General features: G+C 44.5%; 1 protein-coding gene across 1 annotated transcript in view; it reads right to left on the bottom strand.

The window, feature by feature from the left end:
* Nucleotides 1-13995: 13995 nt before the first annotated feature.
* DDX55 (DEAD-box helicase 55) overlaps nucleotides 13996-18308 on the bottom strand; it is a 74647-nt gene continuing 70334 nt past the window's right edge. Inside the window, exon 14 of the mRNA XM_069215007.1 lies at nucleotides 13996-14914. Within this exon, the coding sequence (XP_069071108.1) occupies nucleotides 14753-14914 (162 nt within the window). The 3' untranslated portion in view covers nucleotides 13996-14752. The remainder of the gene's footprint in view (nucleotides 14915-18308) is intronic.

The following is an 18308-nucleotide window of genomic DNA, read 5'->3' as shown; positions in this document are numbered from 1 at the left end:
CATTATACTTACCAACAGCTCCCCTACATTAAAATAAAGATTAGGCATTCGTGGAGTTACAAGGAACTATTACTATACCAAAAAAGGCTGAACGTACCAATATGTACAAAGTCTTTCAAAGTGAAGGAAAAGGAACTTAAAAATTGGCATTACAGAGCCATGAGAAAAGAAAAATTACAGCGGTATACGAAACGTCAACAAGATAGAGTATGCAAAAATATGAGGGACACTGTCAGGCAATTGAAAGAAGCAAGTAAATGGTAACAACACCTTTACCTGCTTTTAACATAAATCCAGGAGCACATATAAAGCGATTGGCTGTATTTAATATGAATGATAAAGTAAATTTAAATAAAGACATTCGGAACATATATGTGACAAATAAACAATGCAGGTTACTCCAAATTAATTTGGATCCAAGTAGCCAAACACGAGTGCAGAGTTTGTGGCGGAATGCAAAGCTGAATTTCAAATGCGCACATGAAGCATCAATCAGCAAAATTTGGACATTAAAAGAAGTTTATTCACAAATGTGTTTTATTGCTTTGTAACACAATAAAAGCAAGTACATCCCCATGTGTACAACTCTAATTCCTGCCCTCCGTATGTATATCAAGGGAACATAAAGAGAACTCCACATTTATTATCTCTTTTAGAACTTGGGATGTTTCCCCCACACCCTCCCCATGAACTTTGTATCTTATGGTTCTCATAATTCACAAAGGATTAATAAATATACTCTGTGATACTCCCCCACAACGGTTAGGCTATCCGCCACAGTGAAAGTACCAACACTAGCATGCCCTCTGACAGGTATTCCAGCAGAGGTTTTAACTGTTCATTGAAAAACGTGTGTAAGTTTTTAAAGTTTCTGACCAACTTCTACATGGACGACATCCTCCAGTGTTGTAGTTTAATTGTGAAATAGACGGTGGGTATTTCAGTTTCCACTTGACTACAATAGCCATTTTCATCACTACCAAACATTGCAAATATAATTAATTGGCTTTAGACACAGATTAATTTCCTTTGAAATGAATGGTAGAGAGAAAACTAAGATTTTGTGTAGAGTATGAGCCATCTCCCTCCAAAAAAAAGCCAATTTCAGACGTTGCTATCATGTGTGTTTCACATCTCCCAGATCTCTGCATGCTTTCCAACATAGCTGCCTGGCCTTTGGGAAAGTCTTACATATTTTGTGGGGAGTTATAATGTCATGCATATATTGTTTTGTAATGTATCTTAGGCTAACTGAACATTCAGAAATATCTCTTCTTAGTGTTCCCCAGTCTTTTGGGATGTTAGGTATGCTTCGATCCCATATGGGACCATTCTGCGTTCAGAGTTGCATTCATTAGGAGATAGTACAGTGCACAATCACTACCCTCATACTATTTCACCAATCATTGTTTCAAACGTGGTTTTCTTTCTAGCCACCCTCTTCTAATGTGTGGGTGAAGTACCCAGTGATGTATCTGTGCTCAATGGTGTCCCCTGGTTTCATGTAGCTTGTTTCGTAACAGCATTATATGAATGAATGATGTACCCTGGAACGTGTCTGCTAGCATATTAACACCCACCTTGTCTCCATCTATCAAAAAGGCCTGCATGTAATGCTGGGGTAAATGGCTTATTACAATGGATTAGTGTCAATTGGAATGGGAAAGAGGTGAGGCCAGTCTTTTCACTCACTTTTTGTTTTTAAGTCATGTCCTACATTATCGTCCACTATCTAAGAGTATTGTTTAAAATAAAGTAAGGATAGCTCAGCCCCGCTTGTATGAATAATTCTCAGCTCCCCCCTGATGTTTGTTAACTTGTGTAAGTTTGCTAGAGACAGGGAGTTCCAGTGGATCTTCTCTTTATTGCTTAACATTTCTTAATTTCTAAGGCTCGGATCCTATGTAGTTATGCTAAAAGTACGGCTGCTGCTGGTTTAAATGTGTCCCATAGTCCCTGAGGATTGGCCTCTTCGTTATCATTAATGGTACAGTATTCTTCAATTTGTTAAGCCATTCCCCCCTAAATGCTAGGTGTCTTAAGTAATCTAGGGTTTAAACGCCTCTGGGGGCTTTATGACGTTGTATTTCATATTTGTGTCAACAATAGCAATACAGCTCAAATCAAAAAAATGTTATAGAGGGCGCTACTCACCCTTGTCACGGGTCTCAAGGCGCTTGGGGGGGGGGGGAAGGAGTATCACTGTTCGAACAGCCATGTCTTTAGGTTTTATCTGGAAAGCAGGAGGTCTTGGGTCTTGCAGAGGTTGGTGGGGAGGGAGTTCCAGGCCTTGGGGGCGAGGTAGGAGAAAGACCTCCTGTGGTGGTGCGTTGGATACGGGGGACTGTGGCGAGTGCGAGTTCGGCAGATCGGAGCTGGTGGGTGGGAGTGTGGAAGTTCACTCTTTCATTGAGGTAGGTTGGGCCGGTGTTGTGGAGGGATTTGTGTGCATGGATGAGGATTTTGAAGGTGATCCTCTTGTCTATGGGGAGCCAGTGAAGGGATTTGAGGTGTGGTGAGATGTGTTCGTGGCGAGGGAGGTCCAGGATGAGGCGTGCAGCTGTGTTATAGATTCTCTGGATTTTGCGTTTGAGTTTGAGTGTGGTGCCGGCGTAGAGGGCGTTACCATAGTCTAGCCTGCTGCTGATGAGCGCGTGGGCGACGGTCTTTCTGGTCTCTGTGGGAATCCATTTGAAGGTTTTTTTCAGCGTGCGGAGTGTGTTGAAACAGGAGGTGACAGCGTTGATTTGTTGGGTCATGAAGAGGGAGGGGTCCAGGATGATGCTGAGGTTGCGTGCGTGGTTTGCGGGGGTAGGTGCGGGGCCTAGGGCGGTGGGCCACCAGGAGTCGTTCCATATGGTTTTGTTGGGGCCGAAGATGATTATTTCGGTCTTGTTGGAGTTGAGCTTGAGGTGATTTGTTGTCATCCAGGTGGTGGTGTTAGGGAGCGCAGCGTGAAGGTTGATTTTGGCGGTAGTGGGGTTGCGGGTGAGGGAGATGATGAGTTGGGTGTCGTCTGCGTAGGAGAGGATTGTGATTCCGAGTTGTCGGAGGATGTTGGCGAGTGGGGTCAAGTAAATGTTGAAGAGTGTGGGGCTGAGGGAGGACCCTTGGGGGACTTCGCAGATGATTTTGGTGGCAGTGGAGTGGAAAGGTGGGAGGCGGACTTTTGGGGTTCTATCAGTGAAGGAGGTGAGCCACTCTAGGGCTTTGTGTCGAATCCCTGTGTTGTGGAGGCGTGTGTGGTGGCAGACAGTGTCAAAGGCTGCGGAGAGGTTCAGAAGGATGAGTGCGATGGTCTCGCCCTTGTCGACTCTGGTTCTGATGTTATCAGTACATGCGATGAGGGCGGTTTCCGTGCTGTGGTTCTTGCGGAACCCAGATTGGGAGGGGTCGAGTGTGCTGGTTTCCTCAAGGAAGTGGGATAGGCGGGTGTTAACTAATTTCTCAGCGACCTTGGTGGGGGAAGGGAGGAGAGAGATGGGGCGGTAGTTGGAGAGGTCATCTGGGTCGGCTTTGGGCTTTTTTTTAGGAGTGCGATGATTTCTGCGTGCTTCCAGAGGTCTGGGAAGGTGGGGGTGTCGAATGCGGTGTTGATTATGTCGCAAAGCTTGGGGGCGATGGTTGGGCTGGCTTTGTTGTAAATGAGATGGGGGCAGGGGTTGGAGGGGGATCCAGAGTGGATGGAATTCATTGTTTTTTCAGTTTCTTCGTTGGTGGTTGGGGCCCAGGTGATAAGTAGGTTGTGGGGGCATGAGGAGAGTCTGTGTTGGATGGGTGGGGTGTGTGTGTTATGAAACTGTTGTGTATGTCCAGGATTTTGCGGTGGAAGTGGTTTGAGAGGGAGTCGCAGAGGGGTTGTGTGTGTGGGGGGTCTATGTTGCTGGCTTTGGGTTTGGAGAGCTCTTTGATGATGGTAAAGAGTTCTTTGCTGTTTTGGGAGTTGTCAATGCGTTCCTTGTAGTGTGCTCTTTTGGTGGTGCATATGAGTTGGTGGTGATTGCGAATGGAGGTTCTGAGGGTAGAGAAGTTGGTGGTGGAGGGTTCTTGTTGCCAGGCTTTCTCCGCTTTGCGGCATTTGCGCTTGGAGTTCAGTGGTGAACCATGGGGCATTCTTGATGTTGCTGATGATGTTTTTTCTGAGGGGGCCGAGTGAATCTGCGCAGGTAGTGATCCATTTTGTGAGGTTGTGGGACGCAGTGTTGGGGTCGTTGGTGTGGGGGGGGGGGGGGTTCTGTGCCAGTTAGGAGTTCAGGCGTTCTGTGGGGATCTTCTCCCACATGCGGTAGGGCGTTGTGTGTTGGTGGTGGTGTGTGGGGGGTTTAGCGAAGAAGTGAACGCAGTGGTGGTCGGACCAGTGGAGTTCAGTGGTGTGGGTGTAGGTTATGTGTTGGCTGGAAGTGAAGAATGCGTCAAGTGTGTGTGCTGCTGAGTGGGTGGGTGCTGTGACCAGTTGTTGGAGTCCGAGGTTGGTGAGGTTGTCTAGGAGGGAAGAGAAGTTGTGGTCTTGAAGGTTCTCCAAGTGAAAGTTGAAATCACCGAGGAGGATGTAGTCTGTGGAGGTGAGGGCGTGCGTGCTGATGGTGTCAGCGATGGTGTCACAGAAGGGGGGTTGTGGCCCTGGTGGTCTGTAAATGAGTGTACCTCTGAGGGTGGTGGTGTTGTTTATGTGGATTAGGAAGTGCATGTGTTCTGCGTTGTTGAGGGTGTCTTGAGTGTTGGTGGGGACCTTAAAGGTGTCTTTGTGCAGGATGGCGATGCCACCACCTAGCTTGTTTAGGCGGTCTTTGCATTTGAGTTTGTATCCCATGGGGTGGCTGTGGCAATGTAGGGCTCAGAAGAGTGGTTCGTCCAGGTTTCCGTGAAGAAGACGATGTCAGGTGAGTGTGATGCGATGAGGTCCCAGAGTTCTATGGCGTGTTTGTGTAGAGAGCGGGTGTTTAGGAGCAAGCAGTTGAGATGGTTGTGGGGGGTGTTGTTGTGTTGTGCGATGGTGTTGTTGTGGTGGTGTTGTCATGGGGTGTGTTCAGGTTGTGGGGTGTTTTGTGGTGGGGCCGGTTGGTGGGTGCGGGGCCTGTGCAGGAGTTTGGTGCGTTGAGGTTTTTGTGTTTGGTGTGGGGCGTGTGGGTGTTTGAGGTGTGGGAGGTGGAGCAGGAGAATTGGCAGGTGAAGCAGGTGAAGGGACCCTTTGTGTGTGTGGGGCTGGATTGGGTGCAGGCGGGGCGTGGTCCTGGGTTGAGGGAGTGGAGAGTGAATGGGGAATAGTGTTGTCTGGGGGGGGGGGGGGTCTTGGCTGGGGGGAGAAGGGTGGCGGGTGCTGGGCGCGGGCTGCATCAAAGGTGGGTGTTTGGTTGCAGAATTGATTCCCTTACAAGGAGGCTTCCGCCCAACACACCCCGAGTACTTACACTACTGCTATGTTTCGGTCCTGGGAGCCAGAAGTGCACCAAATAGACTCACCTACACTCCCTTCTCTGCCCTCCATGCTCACTCTGAGGACCCTACTGCCAGTGTCCATTAATTTCTGTTAGCCCAGACGTGTTCAATGGGTCCCAAAGTTCAGAGTATCTGGCAACTTACATGTTCATGTTTGTGAAAGTCCTTGTTGGGTTCCTTCAATTCTTTTATCTAAGCTCTCACTTTATATTTGAGATATGACTATGCTTCCCTTTGGAATCCTAGATTGTGCGCTTGTGGTCTTGGTGACTAAGGGCCATATGTACGAACACTTTTTCCCATAGACACAGAATGGGTAAAAACCTTTGCTACATCTGGCCCTAAATGCTCTGCTCTGTGCTGAACCTTCTGCATACTTCGCCTCCTCCTTTACCAGAATTAGTTCTATGTTTTGTGATCTTTGCCGCCTGCCCTTGCTTGTCAAAGTGAATGGTGGTGTTGTTCAAATTGAAGAGTATGTTGAAAGGGTGTGCCCATCTGTAGCATTTGGCTTCTCCCAGCTTATAATGATAAGCCAAAGCTCTCATTTTAATGTGGCTTGTGATTCATCTTGGAAGATCAAGCAGGTGTGATCTTGGTACTTAATTCTGAACAGTTTTCTGGCTGCCTTTAAAACTTCCTACTTTTTAGGTAGAGTATAGCAGCGCACAAGTGCTGCTTTTCCGACGTGTTGGCATGTATCTGGGCTTTTAACAACGCCCACCTCACGCCCATCACTATCACTCGTTCGTGGGCTTGCCCTTCAAAAATCATTTGATGATATTGGTAAATGGTTTACATTTGTCCCTCCTTGGGGAGGTTTTGTAACCGCCTTGGCTATCGTCCCGGTTACATGGCTAATTGCACTTTTGCCCATAAGTTTGACTACGAGCGAACGTCTTCCTTTTGTGTGTCTCTTCATGCTGATGCACATGGCAGCCGTGGTCGCTTATGTGAAACTGTTTTACTTTTCATTTAAGTGGCAAGAAAAGTCCGGTTAGGAGTTTAGAACGCTAATAGCCCTAACTCAAGCAAATGAGAGACCCATTGCATTGCAAATGCTTGTTGCTAAAGAGGTGAAATGTGTCCAGAATGTCACACAGCCACAAATATGAGTGTGTGTTTTTCTTTGACTCACCAAGTGGGCCCTGTCAAGATGGACCACAGGATGTTCTTTCCCTTACAAAAGATACAAAGAAGTGTGACAATGTTGGTCAGTGTGTTCCATCTGCAAGCCCCCTCATTCATAGGTTCTTCCTGTGGGACCTGTTCTCCAGGTCGTAGGTCCCTCAATATAGCTATATCCAGTTGCTTTAATGTCACTTCCATATGTCTTTCCTGGGTATTTTTAAGTGTCTGCTATCTCTTCTACCTCTAAGAGTCTAGTGCTAGGGGAATTAAAGTATTTTCAAAGATCAATTTTTGTGTCCAGGGTTGTTTTTAGCATGAGTGCTTTTGTCAATTTCTTTTTTTGATGTCCCCCTTTAAAACAAAAAGATCGATCAGCCTTGCAAATCACAAATGGGACCTGCTTCATCTGTGCGTCCTTCTTTAGTATTACGGTCTGTTGTACTGCCCGGAGGAATTGGGTGAAGCCCTTCTGAGAGCTCTTTTTAGGTGGCATACGTGAATGTAATCGTCTTTCATTGGGTGTTTAGCAAACATAGTTGGCTCAGTCCTGGTTCACCATCAGTAGTATAACATAAGTTATCTATATCGATTCCAGTAAAGAGATTCTTCATAGCCATCTGGATTAACAGCCTCATAAGAAGTTGGTTTGCCCCAGTCATAAAGGTAGATGCTCTGGAAAATCAGGGCTTTAAGCTTTCTCTTAAAGTTCTCTTAACAGAGATTGTAAAACTGTTTTAGTCCCTTTGCAACAAGCCTCACCAGGCTGAACTTGGCATAGTTCATCAGCACAGACCTCTGCCCTTTTCATTTACACCGGACCCTCTACTGTATTACCATATCGAGAAAACACATGGGTGTGCATAATGTTCTTTTAGAAGAGACCTATCCATGTGGCATCAAGTCTTCAGGCATGTAAGACATTTGGTTATCGGTACCTTAACAAAACAAACATGTTAGGAAGTGATCCTTTTTCTCTCTACTAAAATAGAAGTACTACTATATTGTCACTGTGAATACAGGACAGCATCAAGTGGAGGACAAATTTGCAACTATGCACAATTATCACTGCCTAGCACTCACATTTCATAGTGAAGAACAGCTTGTGTAGTACTCTGTGTTTTGTTAAAAACTTCAGAAATTGTTTAATTAAATTATAGGTTCGATGGCATGTGTAGCTGCAGATACACATGTTGTGCATAGTCCGCCATCTGATGTTGGGTCGGAGTATTACAAGTTGTTTTTCTTCGAAGAAGTCTTTCGAGTCACGAGACCGAGGGACTCCTCCTCCTTTGCTTCCATTGCGCATGGGCGTCGACTCCATCTTCGATTGTTTTTTTTCCGCCATCGGGTTCGGACGTGTTCCTTTTCGCTCCGAGTTTCGGGACGGAAAGATAGTCAAAACTTCGGAAAACTACGTCGGTATTGTTGCGTTCGGGATCGGGTTAGATAGAATCGACACCGAATCGTGAAGAGCTCCGGTAATCCTTTGGGGTAATTTCGATCCCCCGTCGGGGCCTGGTTGGCCCGACCGCGTGTAACATCGAGGCTGATGGAACGGACCCCGTTCCGATTCTGTCCTAAATGCCACAACAAATACCCATATACAGACCAACATTTGGTCTGTAACCTGTGCCTGTCGGCCGAGCACAAAGAAGAAACGTGTGAGGCCTGTCGTGCGTTTCGGTCCCGAAAAACGCTCCGTGACCGACGAGCCAGAAGATTACAGATGGCGTCCACGCCGACAGGACAACGAGGATTCGAGGAACAAGGAGAAGAAGAGGAAGCCTTCTCCATCCGTGAATCCGACTCGGAAGAATTCGACGTCGAGGAAACCGTGAGTAAGACGTCGAAACAAGCCCCACACAAGAAAACAGACAAGCCCCAGGGGACGCCACTGCCAACAGGCCATGGCTCAACCCATAAAGTAGGTGACCGTCCATCGGCACCGAAAAAGGCCGATTTGGTGCCGAGATCGTCCGACTCGGGTCGAGACACAGGCACACAGCAATCTCGGGACCGAGAAAGCGCTGCCGAAAAAGATCGACGCCGAGACAGCGGAACCGAAGCTGCTCGACGCAGAGACAGCGGCACCGAGGAAGATCGGCGCCGAGAAATCTCGACTCCGAAAAAGAGAAAAGTCGCCTCGGAGCCGAAAACAAGTAAAGACACAGTTTCGGTGCCAAAAAGACCAGCAACCGAACCGACTACCGGCTCATATTCAGAGGAACAATCTCTGTCCTCTCAAATGCACAAACACAGATTTGAGGAAGAGTTACAGACCACTGACGTAGACCACACTCAAAAGCGGATCTTTATACAGAGTGGGACAGGGAAGATCAGCACTCTTCCCCCAATTAGGAGAAAAAGGAGACTTGAGTTCCAGACACAGGAACAAACACCACAAACAAAAGTGGCGAAGAAGGTAACGCCGCCACCCTCTCCTCCACCTGTAACTCAGATATCACTGGCACAGACTCCATCGCACTCACCGGCTCACACCACCATGAGCCAAGATGACCAGGACGCTTGGGACCTGTACGACGCTCCAGTGTCAGACAATAGTCCTGAGGGGTATCCTACCAAGCCCTCACCACCCGAGGACAGCACAGCGTATGCACAGGTGGTAGCTAGGGCAGCAGAGTTCCATAACGTGTCGCTACACTCAGAACCTGTTGAGGATGACTTCCTTTTCAACACCCTCTCCTCCACCCATAGCGCTTACCAGAGCCTGCCTATGCTTCCAGGAATGCTAAGGCACGCAAGGCAGATCTTCAAAGAACCTGTCAAGAGTAGAGCAATACCTCCGAGGGTGGAGAAAAAATATAAAGCACCGCCCACGGACCCTGCTTTCATCACCTCACAGCTGCCACCAGATTCCGTTGTAGTAGGGGCAGCTCGCAAAAGAGCCAACTCCCACACATCAGGAGATGCACCACCTCCTGATAAAGAAAGCCGCAAGTTCGACGCAGCTGGGAAAAGGGTCGCAGTACAAGCTGCAAAACAGTGGCGCATCGCGAACTCTCAGGCGCTCCTAGCGCGATATGACAGAGCCCATTGGGACGAGATGCAGCATCTCATCGAGCATCTACCAAAAGACTTTCAAAAGAGGGCAAAGCAGGTGGTTGAGGAGGGACAAAACATCTCCAATAACCAAATACGCTCCTCTATGGATGCAGCGGACACAGCTGCAAGAACAATAAACACCGCAGTAACCATAAGAAGGCACGCATGGTTGCGCACATCTGGCTTTAAACCGGAGATACAGCAAGCAGTGCTCAATATGCCGTTCAATGAGCAACAATTGTTCGGACCTGAAGTGGACACTGCAATTGAGAAGCTAAAAAAGGACACTGACACAGCCAAGGCCATGGGCGCACTCTATTCCCCGCAGGGCAGAGGCACTTTCGGCACCTTCCGTAAAACAACCTTCAGAGGGGGGTTTCGGGGTCAGACTACACAAGCCAGTACCTCACATTCAACACCGTCTACCTACCAGGGACAGTACCAAAGGGGAGGTTTTCTGGGCCAGTACAGAGGAGGACAATTCCCTAGAAACCGGGGAAATTTTCAAGGCCCAAAAACACCTACAACCAAACAGTGACTCACAGGTCACTCAACCCCTCCACACAACACCAGTGGGGGGAAGAATAGGTCAGTTTTACCAATCTTGGGAGGAGATAACAACAGACACTTGGGTCTTAGCAATTATCCAACATGGTTATTGCATAGAATTTCTAGAAATCCCTCCAAATATCCCACCAAAAACACAGAATATATCAAAACAGCATTTAGACCTTCTGGAAATAGAAGTTCAAGCATTACTGCAAAAGAACGCAATAGAACTAGTACCATGTACACAAATAAACACAGGAGTTTACTCACTGTACTTTCTAATACCAAAAAAGGACAAAACACTGAGACCAATCCTAGATCTCAGAACACTAAACACCTACATCAAATCAGAACACTTTCACATGGTCACGCTACAAGAAGTGTTACCACTGCTAAAGCAACAAGACTACATAACAACCTTAGATCTCAAAGACGCGTATTTCCACATACCGATACATCCCTCGAACAGGAAATACCTAAGGTTCGTATTCAAGGGAATACATTACCAATTCAAAGTATTGCCGTTCGGTATAACGACCGCACCAAGAGTATTTACAAAATGCCTAGCAGTAGTAGCTGCACACATCAGAAGGCAGCAGATACACGTATTCCTGTATCTAGACGATTGGCTAATCAAGACCAACTCACTAACAAAGTGTTCACACCACACAGATTATGTCATACAAACCCTCTACAAACTCGGTTTCTCCATCAACTATGCAAAATCACACATTCTGCCTTGCAAAATACAGCAATACTTAGGAGCGACAATCAACACAATAAAGGGAATAGCCACTCCAAGTCCACAAAGGGTCCAAAATTTTCGCAAGGTTATACAAGCCATGTATCCAACACAAAAGATACAGGCAAAGACGGTATTACAACTCCTAGGCATGATGTCCTCATGCATAGCCATTGTCCCAAACGCAAGACTGCACATGAGGCCCTTACAACAGTGCCTAGCATCACAATGGTCACAAGCACAGGGTCACCTTCTAGATCTGGTGTTGATAGACCGCCAAACATACATCTCGCTTCTTTGGTGGAACAGTATAAATTTAAACAAGGGGCGGCCTTTCCAGGACCCAGTGCCACAATACGTGATAACAGATGCTTCCATGACAGGGTGGGGAGCACACCTCAATCAACACAGCATCCAAGGACAAGGGACGTACATCAAGCAAAACTGCATATAAATCACCTCGAATTGTTAGCAGTATTCCTAGCGTTGAAAGCATTCCAACCCATCATAACCCACAAATACATTCTTGTCAAAACAGACAACATGACAACAATGTATTATCTAAACAAACAGGGGGGGACACACTCCACACAGCTGTGCCTCCTGGCACAAAGAATATGGCAATGGGCAATTCGCAACCACATTCGCCTAATAGCACAGTTTATTCCAGGGATCCAGAATCAACTAGCAGACAATCTCTCTCGAGATCACCAACAGGTCCACGAATGGGAGATTCACCCCCAAATTCTAAACACTTACTTCAAAATTTGGGGAACACCTCAAATAGACTTATTTGCGACAAAGGAGAACGCAAAATGCCAAAACTTTGCATCCAGGTACCCACACAGGCAGTCTCAAGGCAATGCCCTATGGATGAACTGGTCAGGGATATTTGCGTACGCTTTTCCCCCTCTCCCTCTCCTTCCATATCTAGTAAACAAATTGAGTCAAAACAAACTCAAACTCATACTGATAGCACCAACATGGGCAAGGCAACCTTGGTACACAACACTGCTAGACCTATCAGTAGTACCCCACGTCAAGTTACCCAACAGGCCAGATCTGTTAACACAACACAAACAACAGATCAGGCATCCAAACCCAGCATCGCTGAATCTAGCAATCTGGCTCCTGAAATCCTAGAATTCGGACACTTAAACCTCACCCAAGAATGTATGGAAGTCATAAAGCAAGCTAGAAGACCATCCACTAGACACTGCTATGCAAGCAAATGGAAAAGGTTTGTTTACTACTGCCATAATAATCAAATTCAACCATTACATGCATCTCCAAAGGATGTAGTGGGTTACTTACTACACTTACAAAAATCGAATCTGGCCTTCTCTTCCATTAAAATACACCTCGCAGCAATATCTGCATACCTGCAGATTACCCATTCAACTTCACTATTTAGGATACCTGTCATTAAAGCGTTTATGGAAGGCCTCAAAAGAATTATACCACCAAGGACACCACCAGTCCCTTCATGGAACCTCAACATCGTCTTAACAAGACTCATGGGTCCACCTTTTGAACCCATGCATTCTTGCGAAATACAATTCCTAACCTGGAAAGTTGCATTTCTCATCGCCATCACATCTCTAAGAAGAGTAAGTGAAATTCAGGCGTTTACAATACAAGAACCTTTTATCCAAATACACAAAAATAAGGTAGTCCTAAGAACCAATCCTAAATTTCTACCAAAGGTTATTTCACCGTTCCACTTAAATCAAACGGTAGAACTGCCAGTGTTCTTCCCACAGCCAGACTCAGTAGCCGAAAGGGCACTACATACATTAGACATCAGAAGAGCACTAATGTACTACATTGACAGAACAAAACAAATCAGAAAAACAAAACAACTATTCATTGCATTTCAAAAACCTCATACAGGAAACCCAATATCAAAACAGGGTATAGCCAGATGGATAGTTAAGTGCATCCAAATATGCTACCTTAAAGCAAAGAGAGAGCTGCCCATTACACCAAGGGCACACTCAACCAGAAAGAAAGGCGCTAGCATGGCCTTCCTAGGAAATATTCCAATGCATGAGATATGTAAGGCAGCCACATGGTCTACGCCTCACACATTTACTAAGCACTACTGTGTAGACGTGCTATCCGCACAACAAGCCACAGTAGGTCAAGCCGTACTAAGAACTTTATTTCAGACTACTTCCACTCCTACAGGCTGAGCCACCGCTTTTGGGGAGATAACTGCTTACTAGTCTATGCACAACATGTGTATCTGCAGCTACACATGCCATCGAACTGAAAATGTCACTTACCCAGTGTACATCTGTTCATGGCATTAGTCGCTGCAGATTCACATGTGCCCACCCGCCTCCCCGGGAGCCTGTAGCCGTTTGGAAGTTATCTTCAACATTTGTACATTTGTAAATATATTACTTAAGCCTTAATTGGCACATACTTATTCGCTCCATTGCATGGGCACTAACACACACAACTCCTACCTCACCCTCTGCGGGGAAAACAATCGAAGATGGAGTCAACGCCTATGCGCAATGGAAGCAAAGGAGGAGGAGTCCCTCGGTCTCGTGACTCGAAAGACTTCTTCGAAGAAAAACAACTTATAACACTCCGACCCAACACCAGATGGCGGACTATGCACAACATGTGAATCTGCAGCGACTAATGCCACGAACAGATGTACACTGGGTAAGTGACATTTTCATTATTAATTGACTAATGAGTAGCAAAAAGGCATTTTTTGTTTTTTTGATCAAGATCACTTAACCATTCCAGTTATCTAAACTACTGATGTAAAATAGTGCATGAACCCTTATAAGTATTGCTATGCTGAATTTCTAAAATAGGCTATAACTAGTTATCTGCAGTGTGCCCAATATCCCATTTGGACTCCACAAACTGTACAAAATGGACCGGAGAAGTGGGCCTGCTTTAATATTTATGTGAGTAGACGATTCCATATTCAAACTTTTCAGCAGATATCTATTTTGAAAAGAACTTGCTTTATGCAATGTGTTTGCACTTTGGTCCTTATAACTAAAAGGCATTTTTTTCAGCTGATCAATTAAAACAATTCCAATAGATACTGTATCTGGTGTTCTATGTACCAACAAATCACAGCTATTCCTTTAATAAAACAACAGCTATGTAAACAAGTTACTTTACAAAACTGAACGGCATGCCCTTTATTGTCTTTAGAAGTATTGAAGGCGTCATCGGTCACTTTGGGGTTCAACTCAGTAACCAGCAGGTTGCACACAGTTATTTTAAATGACTGCACTGAACCAGTGTCTATTTGGTCACTCCCCCTCTCTCTCGTCTGCTTTCTCTCCAGCTCCTCTCTAATACATGGTTGGCATTCTCCAAAGACAATACATGGTGGCAGCTGTCTAACACCACAGTCCAAAGACTCACCGTGGAGTAGCTACTGAGGCAAGTTCATTATAAACTTCATTGCCAGAAGCAATTTTTTAAAGTTGATATAGTCGGACAGTCTGAGCTGTTTAAAACACTTTAATCTGAGTATTATCACCCTAATCATAATAAATTAAGGTTGGCTTTAAAAAAGAGAAAACAACTTAGCCCGTGTTTGTTCCTCATCATTAGGACATTCATGTTTTTTGTCCTCTGGAAAAGAATTGCTAGCTGGTGTGCATTCACCAGGACCCAGAGCGCATGGCTGGCTGAGACCCATGCTGGCGGAACCGTACACTGTTCGGTTGATGGGCCCTTACAGTCTGGTAACAGAGCCAGTGCATAAAAGTCTATCCTTGGCGTAATTTCCAACAGTTCATTTATCCAACTGAACAGCACAGCAAGAAAGCAGATGTTTCTGTTCCATTATTCCGAAGTCTCTGAATCATCGCCTTCGGCAGTGCCTCTCTTCCCACCAGTCAGCTGTTTTTCAAACTCTTCTTCGCTGATTTTACCTTTCTTCAGCTTTTTTAGAAGCCTTGTGTCACTAAGCAACTCATCCATATCTGCATCCTCGATATCTGAGCCCTGGAGAAAGGAAACAGAGCAAACTTGAAGAAAAATTATCAAAACACACATTTTCATGAAAAGGGTGCACATTGATTCATTGCAACCATTTATTGTCTGCCATTAGACAACACAACAATGCCTTATTAGACCTGTGAGATACTATTTACCATTATTTTAGTTTCCTTGGTGGCCATTGTTGAATAAGTTACATTTCCAATGTGAATTGCTTCTTGCAGTCAGAAATAGCTTGATATGTACCTTCTTACTTACACTCCAGTCATTCACACTGAGCTGTGCCTCAACCCTCTCTGGAGTTATCAACAATGTTGTGACAGCCAACTAACCTCAGTGGGTATCTTGGATGCACTGACAAGTTAATGAATGGAGGACAGGGAAAGGGGGTGTTGCTACTTATTTTGAGCCATTATTGGGCAGACAGAGGCAGATGGACTTTTACGCAGCAGAATAAATTATTCCCACTGCTGTGATGTCAGGCCTGTCAATACCTACTTTCAGTGTGTTCTATTACAACACTGGAACGAACAGTAAAGAATTACCTTTTCCATTTACCACTGATGCATGTGTCTAAACATCAGTCTATAGGTTAATACCTCAGTTCACTGCATTCAAATTTCTTGGCTACCTGGTGCTGGGGTTTCATCAGTTCAGATAACTTTCCAGTTGTTGATCATTTTTCAAGTGTACAGTTCTACAGCACTGGAAGGCAAAGTTATATTGACCCACTGGCCAGGATGAAGGCTACAGTGAGAGCACAGCAATGTATAGCCTTCTATTAGGAAACAGAATATCTGACAAAACGTACACTACAGCTAAAAGAATAAAACTATAAGAAACCTCAAAGTGGGAAGACCAAAAAAAAGAAATAACTAAAGGCTTAAATGTGGTGGTAACAAGGAGATGGTAATAGGGTTCACTTTAACTTTAAAGCAAGGCATCAGACTGCTGCACCACCCACCCCTCAAACTAAGGGCTAGCTGTCGAGTCAGTGCATGCCTCAAGACAGGTGATGAGGGCAAGAGGAATATAGCGAAGTCACATGTGTGCTTTCTAAAGTCACAAAAGAAAACTCTATGTTAGTCTTCGTGTGGTAGAAGTCACTATCGTACGGTTAACTTTAATGATCAGCAGCAGTTTCTTTCAGCTTTTATTTCTACATAAAATCTACTTATTCCTTCTGTCTGAATGGCACACTGCAGTTATTAGTGCTTCAGTTTCCTTGAGGCTTGCAGGGGACATCCTTTTACTTGGGGATGCCCATCTGTTTGCTTTACTATACAATTACAAAAAGCAGCCCAGAATGTGAACAGAGTGGACAGACGTAGATATGCACTTCACCCAAGCTCAAGGACTACCCCATCATCCAGGACAAATATTTTACACTATATTTCAACTGAGGTTCTAGACTCCTGCTCACTTAAGCCTATAAGTGCACAGCTGTTTCAACCTGCAAGGGAAGGAGGTCCTGCCTTCTTTGTTCCTGTACCTTCATAGTGGAATTCTCTCCCTCAATTACTTTGGCCTCTACAGTACCATCTAGCTTATGTGTCTGTGTCTACGACCCTTTCTGTAATTAGAGATACTTATGTTTAATGAGAATCATTCCGAGTTACTAATATTATTAGTGTTGTAACAGTGAGCACATCACACAGGATTACATCAGTGGCCACCACATGCATGATTACCAGCAGTGATCACCACAGTTTACAGACAGTTGTCATCAGTAATACAAAAAATATAAGCCGTTTCAATCTGGAATGCCTCTAAATGGCTAATGCATGACAGTGATATCTGCAATGCCCCTGCCACCAGGGTAACGTTGGCAATAAGGCTCTTTAACACTGCATGATTTATCACTCAAACATCCGTGTTAAATATATTTTGGATTTTCAACCAATTTGTTTTCTAAATATCAAGTTATATTCTGAAATTACAAACATTTATGTTTCAAATACAGGCTGCTCAATTTTGGGATACATATATTCATTTAACAAAAAAACTTCTAATTTAGTAGAGTTGCTTGCACACAGGAGACCTACTTATAGGTAACTCATGAGCTGCTCAATGGAGAAGCCAGATCTGGCTTCTGCAAGCTTCTTAAGACTCTGCTGTTCCCAAATATAATGACACTTAAACCTAACATAGTATACACAGAATGATAGTGGCAAGAAGCCAACAGCAGTAAAATACTTCACTACAATTATTAAAAATATTTTGTCCTACAACTGTTTGTACTTTCTGGAATATCATAAAAGTATTTGACTCATTGTTAACCAGGCCACTACACTACTAAATGTTCTTGCTATAGGCATTTGAGTCACAGCTTCCTCTTTGGGTGGGAAGGGAGCGAAAAATAATAACAGGGTAACAAGCCCCTTCCACAGAGATGTAACAAAAAGGCAGAATGATGAGTCAAAACACTGTCTCGTACACAGAGTTCACTTTGATAAAAGTATATGTTTTTTACTAGATTAGCACTGAGTGCTTTTACTCTTTCAAGTAGGGAATAAAAAATAAAAATTGCCTTTACTAACATCTCACCAAGTTTTACACGTTGTACCATAGTGAAAAGCGAATTCACTTAAAAAGTAATAAAAAATCTGATTAAAGCCACATTATTGCGATTTTATGTGACTGATGCACAAGAGCTTTTCACTCTAGAGTTAATCTAACCAGTGGCGTCAGACAAAGCGACAACTTATTCATTTGCTTGCAACGGAGAAGGAGACCTTTACTCCCATTTTAAGACAAAGTCTATCACTGATGGACTCCAGATAATACTAATTTTATTCCCAATTAAGTAAAAGGAACTAGAGGTCAGCTGTGAAATAACATTATCTATGACCATTCCTAAGAACTAAACATAACAGAGCAGGTATCAACGATTACCGTAGTCAATGAGCGTCTTCTAATGGGACTACATTAAAAACAAATATTTAGTGATTAAAATCACACCATCCAAATCATTCCTAAATAAACATAATTATAGTATTGCACTACATTGTACCATTTCTAAAGGCACCTTCAAATCTCTCCTTGAGGCCCCAGTGGGCTTTCTAAACAGTATAATGAGTAATTACTATATCTGAGCGCCATGAACAGGAAAGGGGTGTTGGCATTTATTTTTAATTTTTGCAGAGCCCGCAGTTGCCAAAAAAGGCTTCCTTGCTCCATTAGACTGATAGTACAACCAACCAAAATCCTACTTTGTGAAGAGACATGTCTTAGGTTGCTTCCTTAAGACAAGAATGTTGGTCTGAGATCTCAGTTGTAATGGTTGTAAACTCCAGACTGCTTAGCTAATGGACAAATGATCAGCCGACTTACCAAGGTTTTTTTTTAATCTTTGGACTCTATAAAAGGAAGGCAGAAGAGGATCATAATGTTCCAGAGG

This window comes from Pleurodeles waltl, chromosome 11, assembly GCF_031143425.1.
Source record: "Pleurodeles waltl isolate 20211129_DDA chromosome 11, aPleWal1.hap1.20221129, whole genome shotgun sequence".
In the NCBI taxonomy this organism is placed as follows: domain Eukaryota; kingdom Metazoa; phylum Chordata; class Amphibia; order Caudata; family Salamandridae; genus Pleurodeles; species Pleurodeles waltl.
This window is presented reverse-complemented; position numbering and strand designations above follow the sequence as displayed.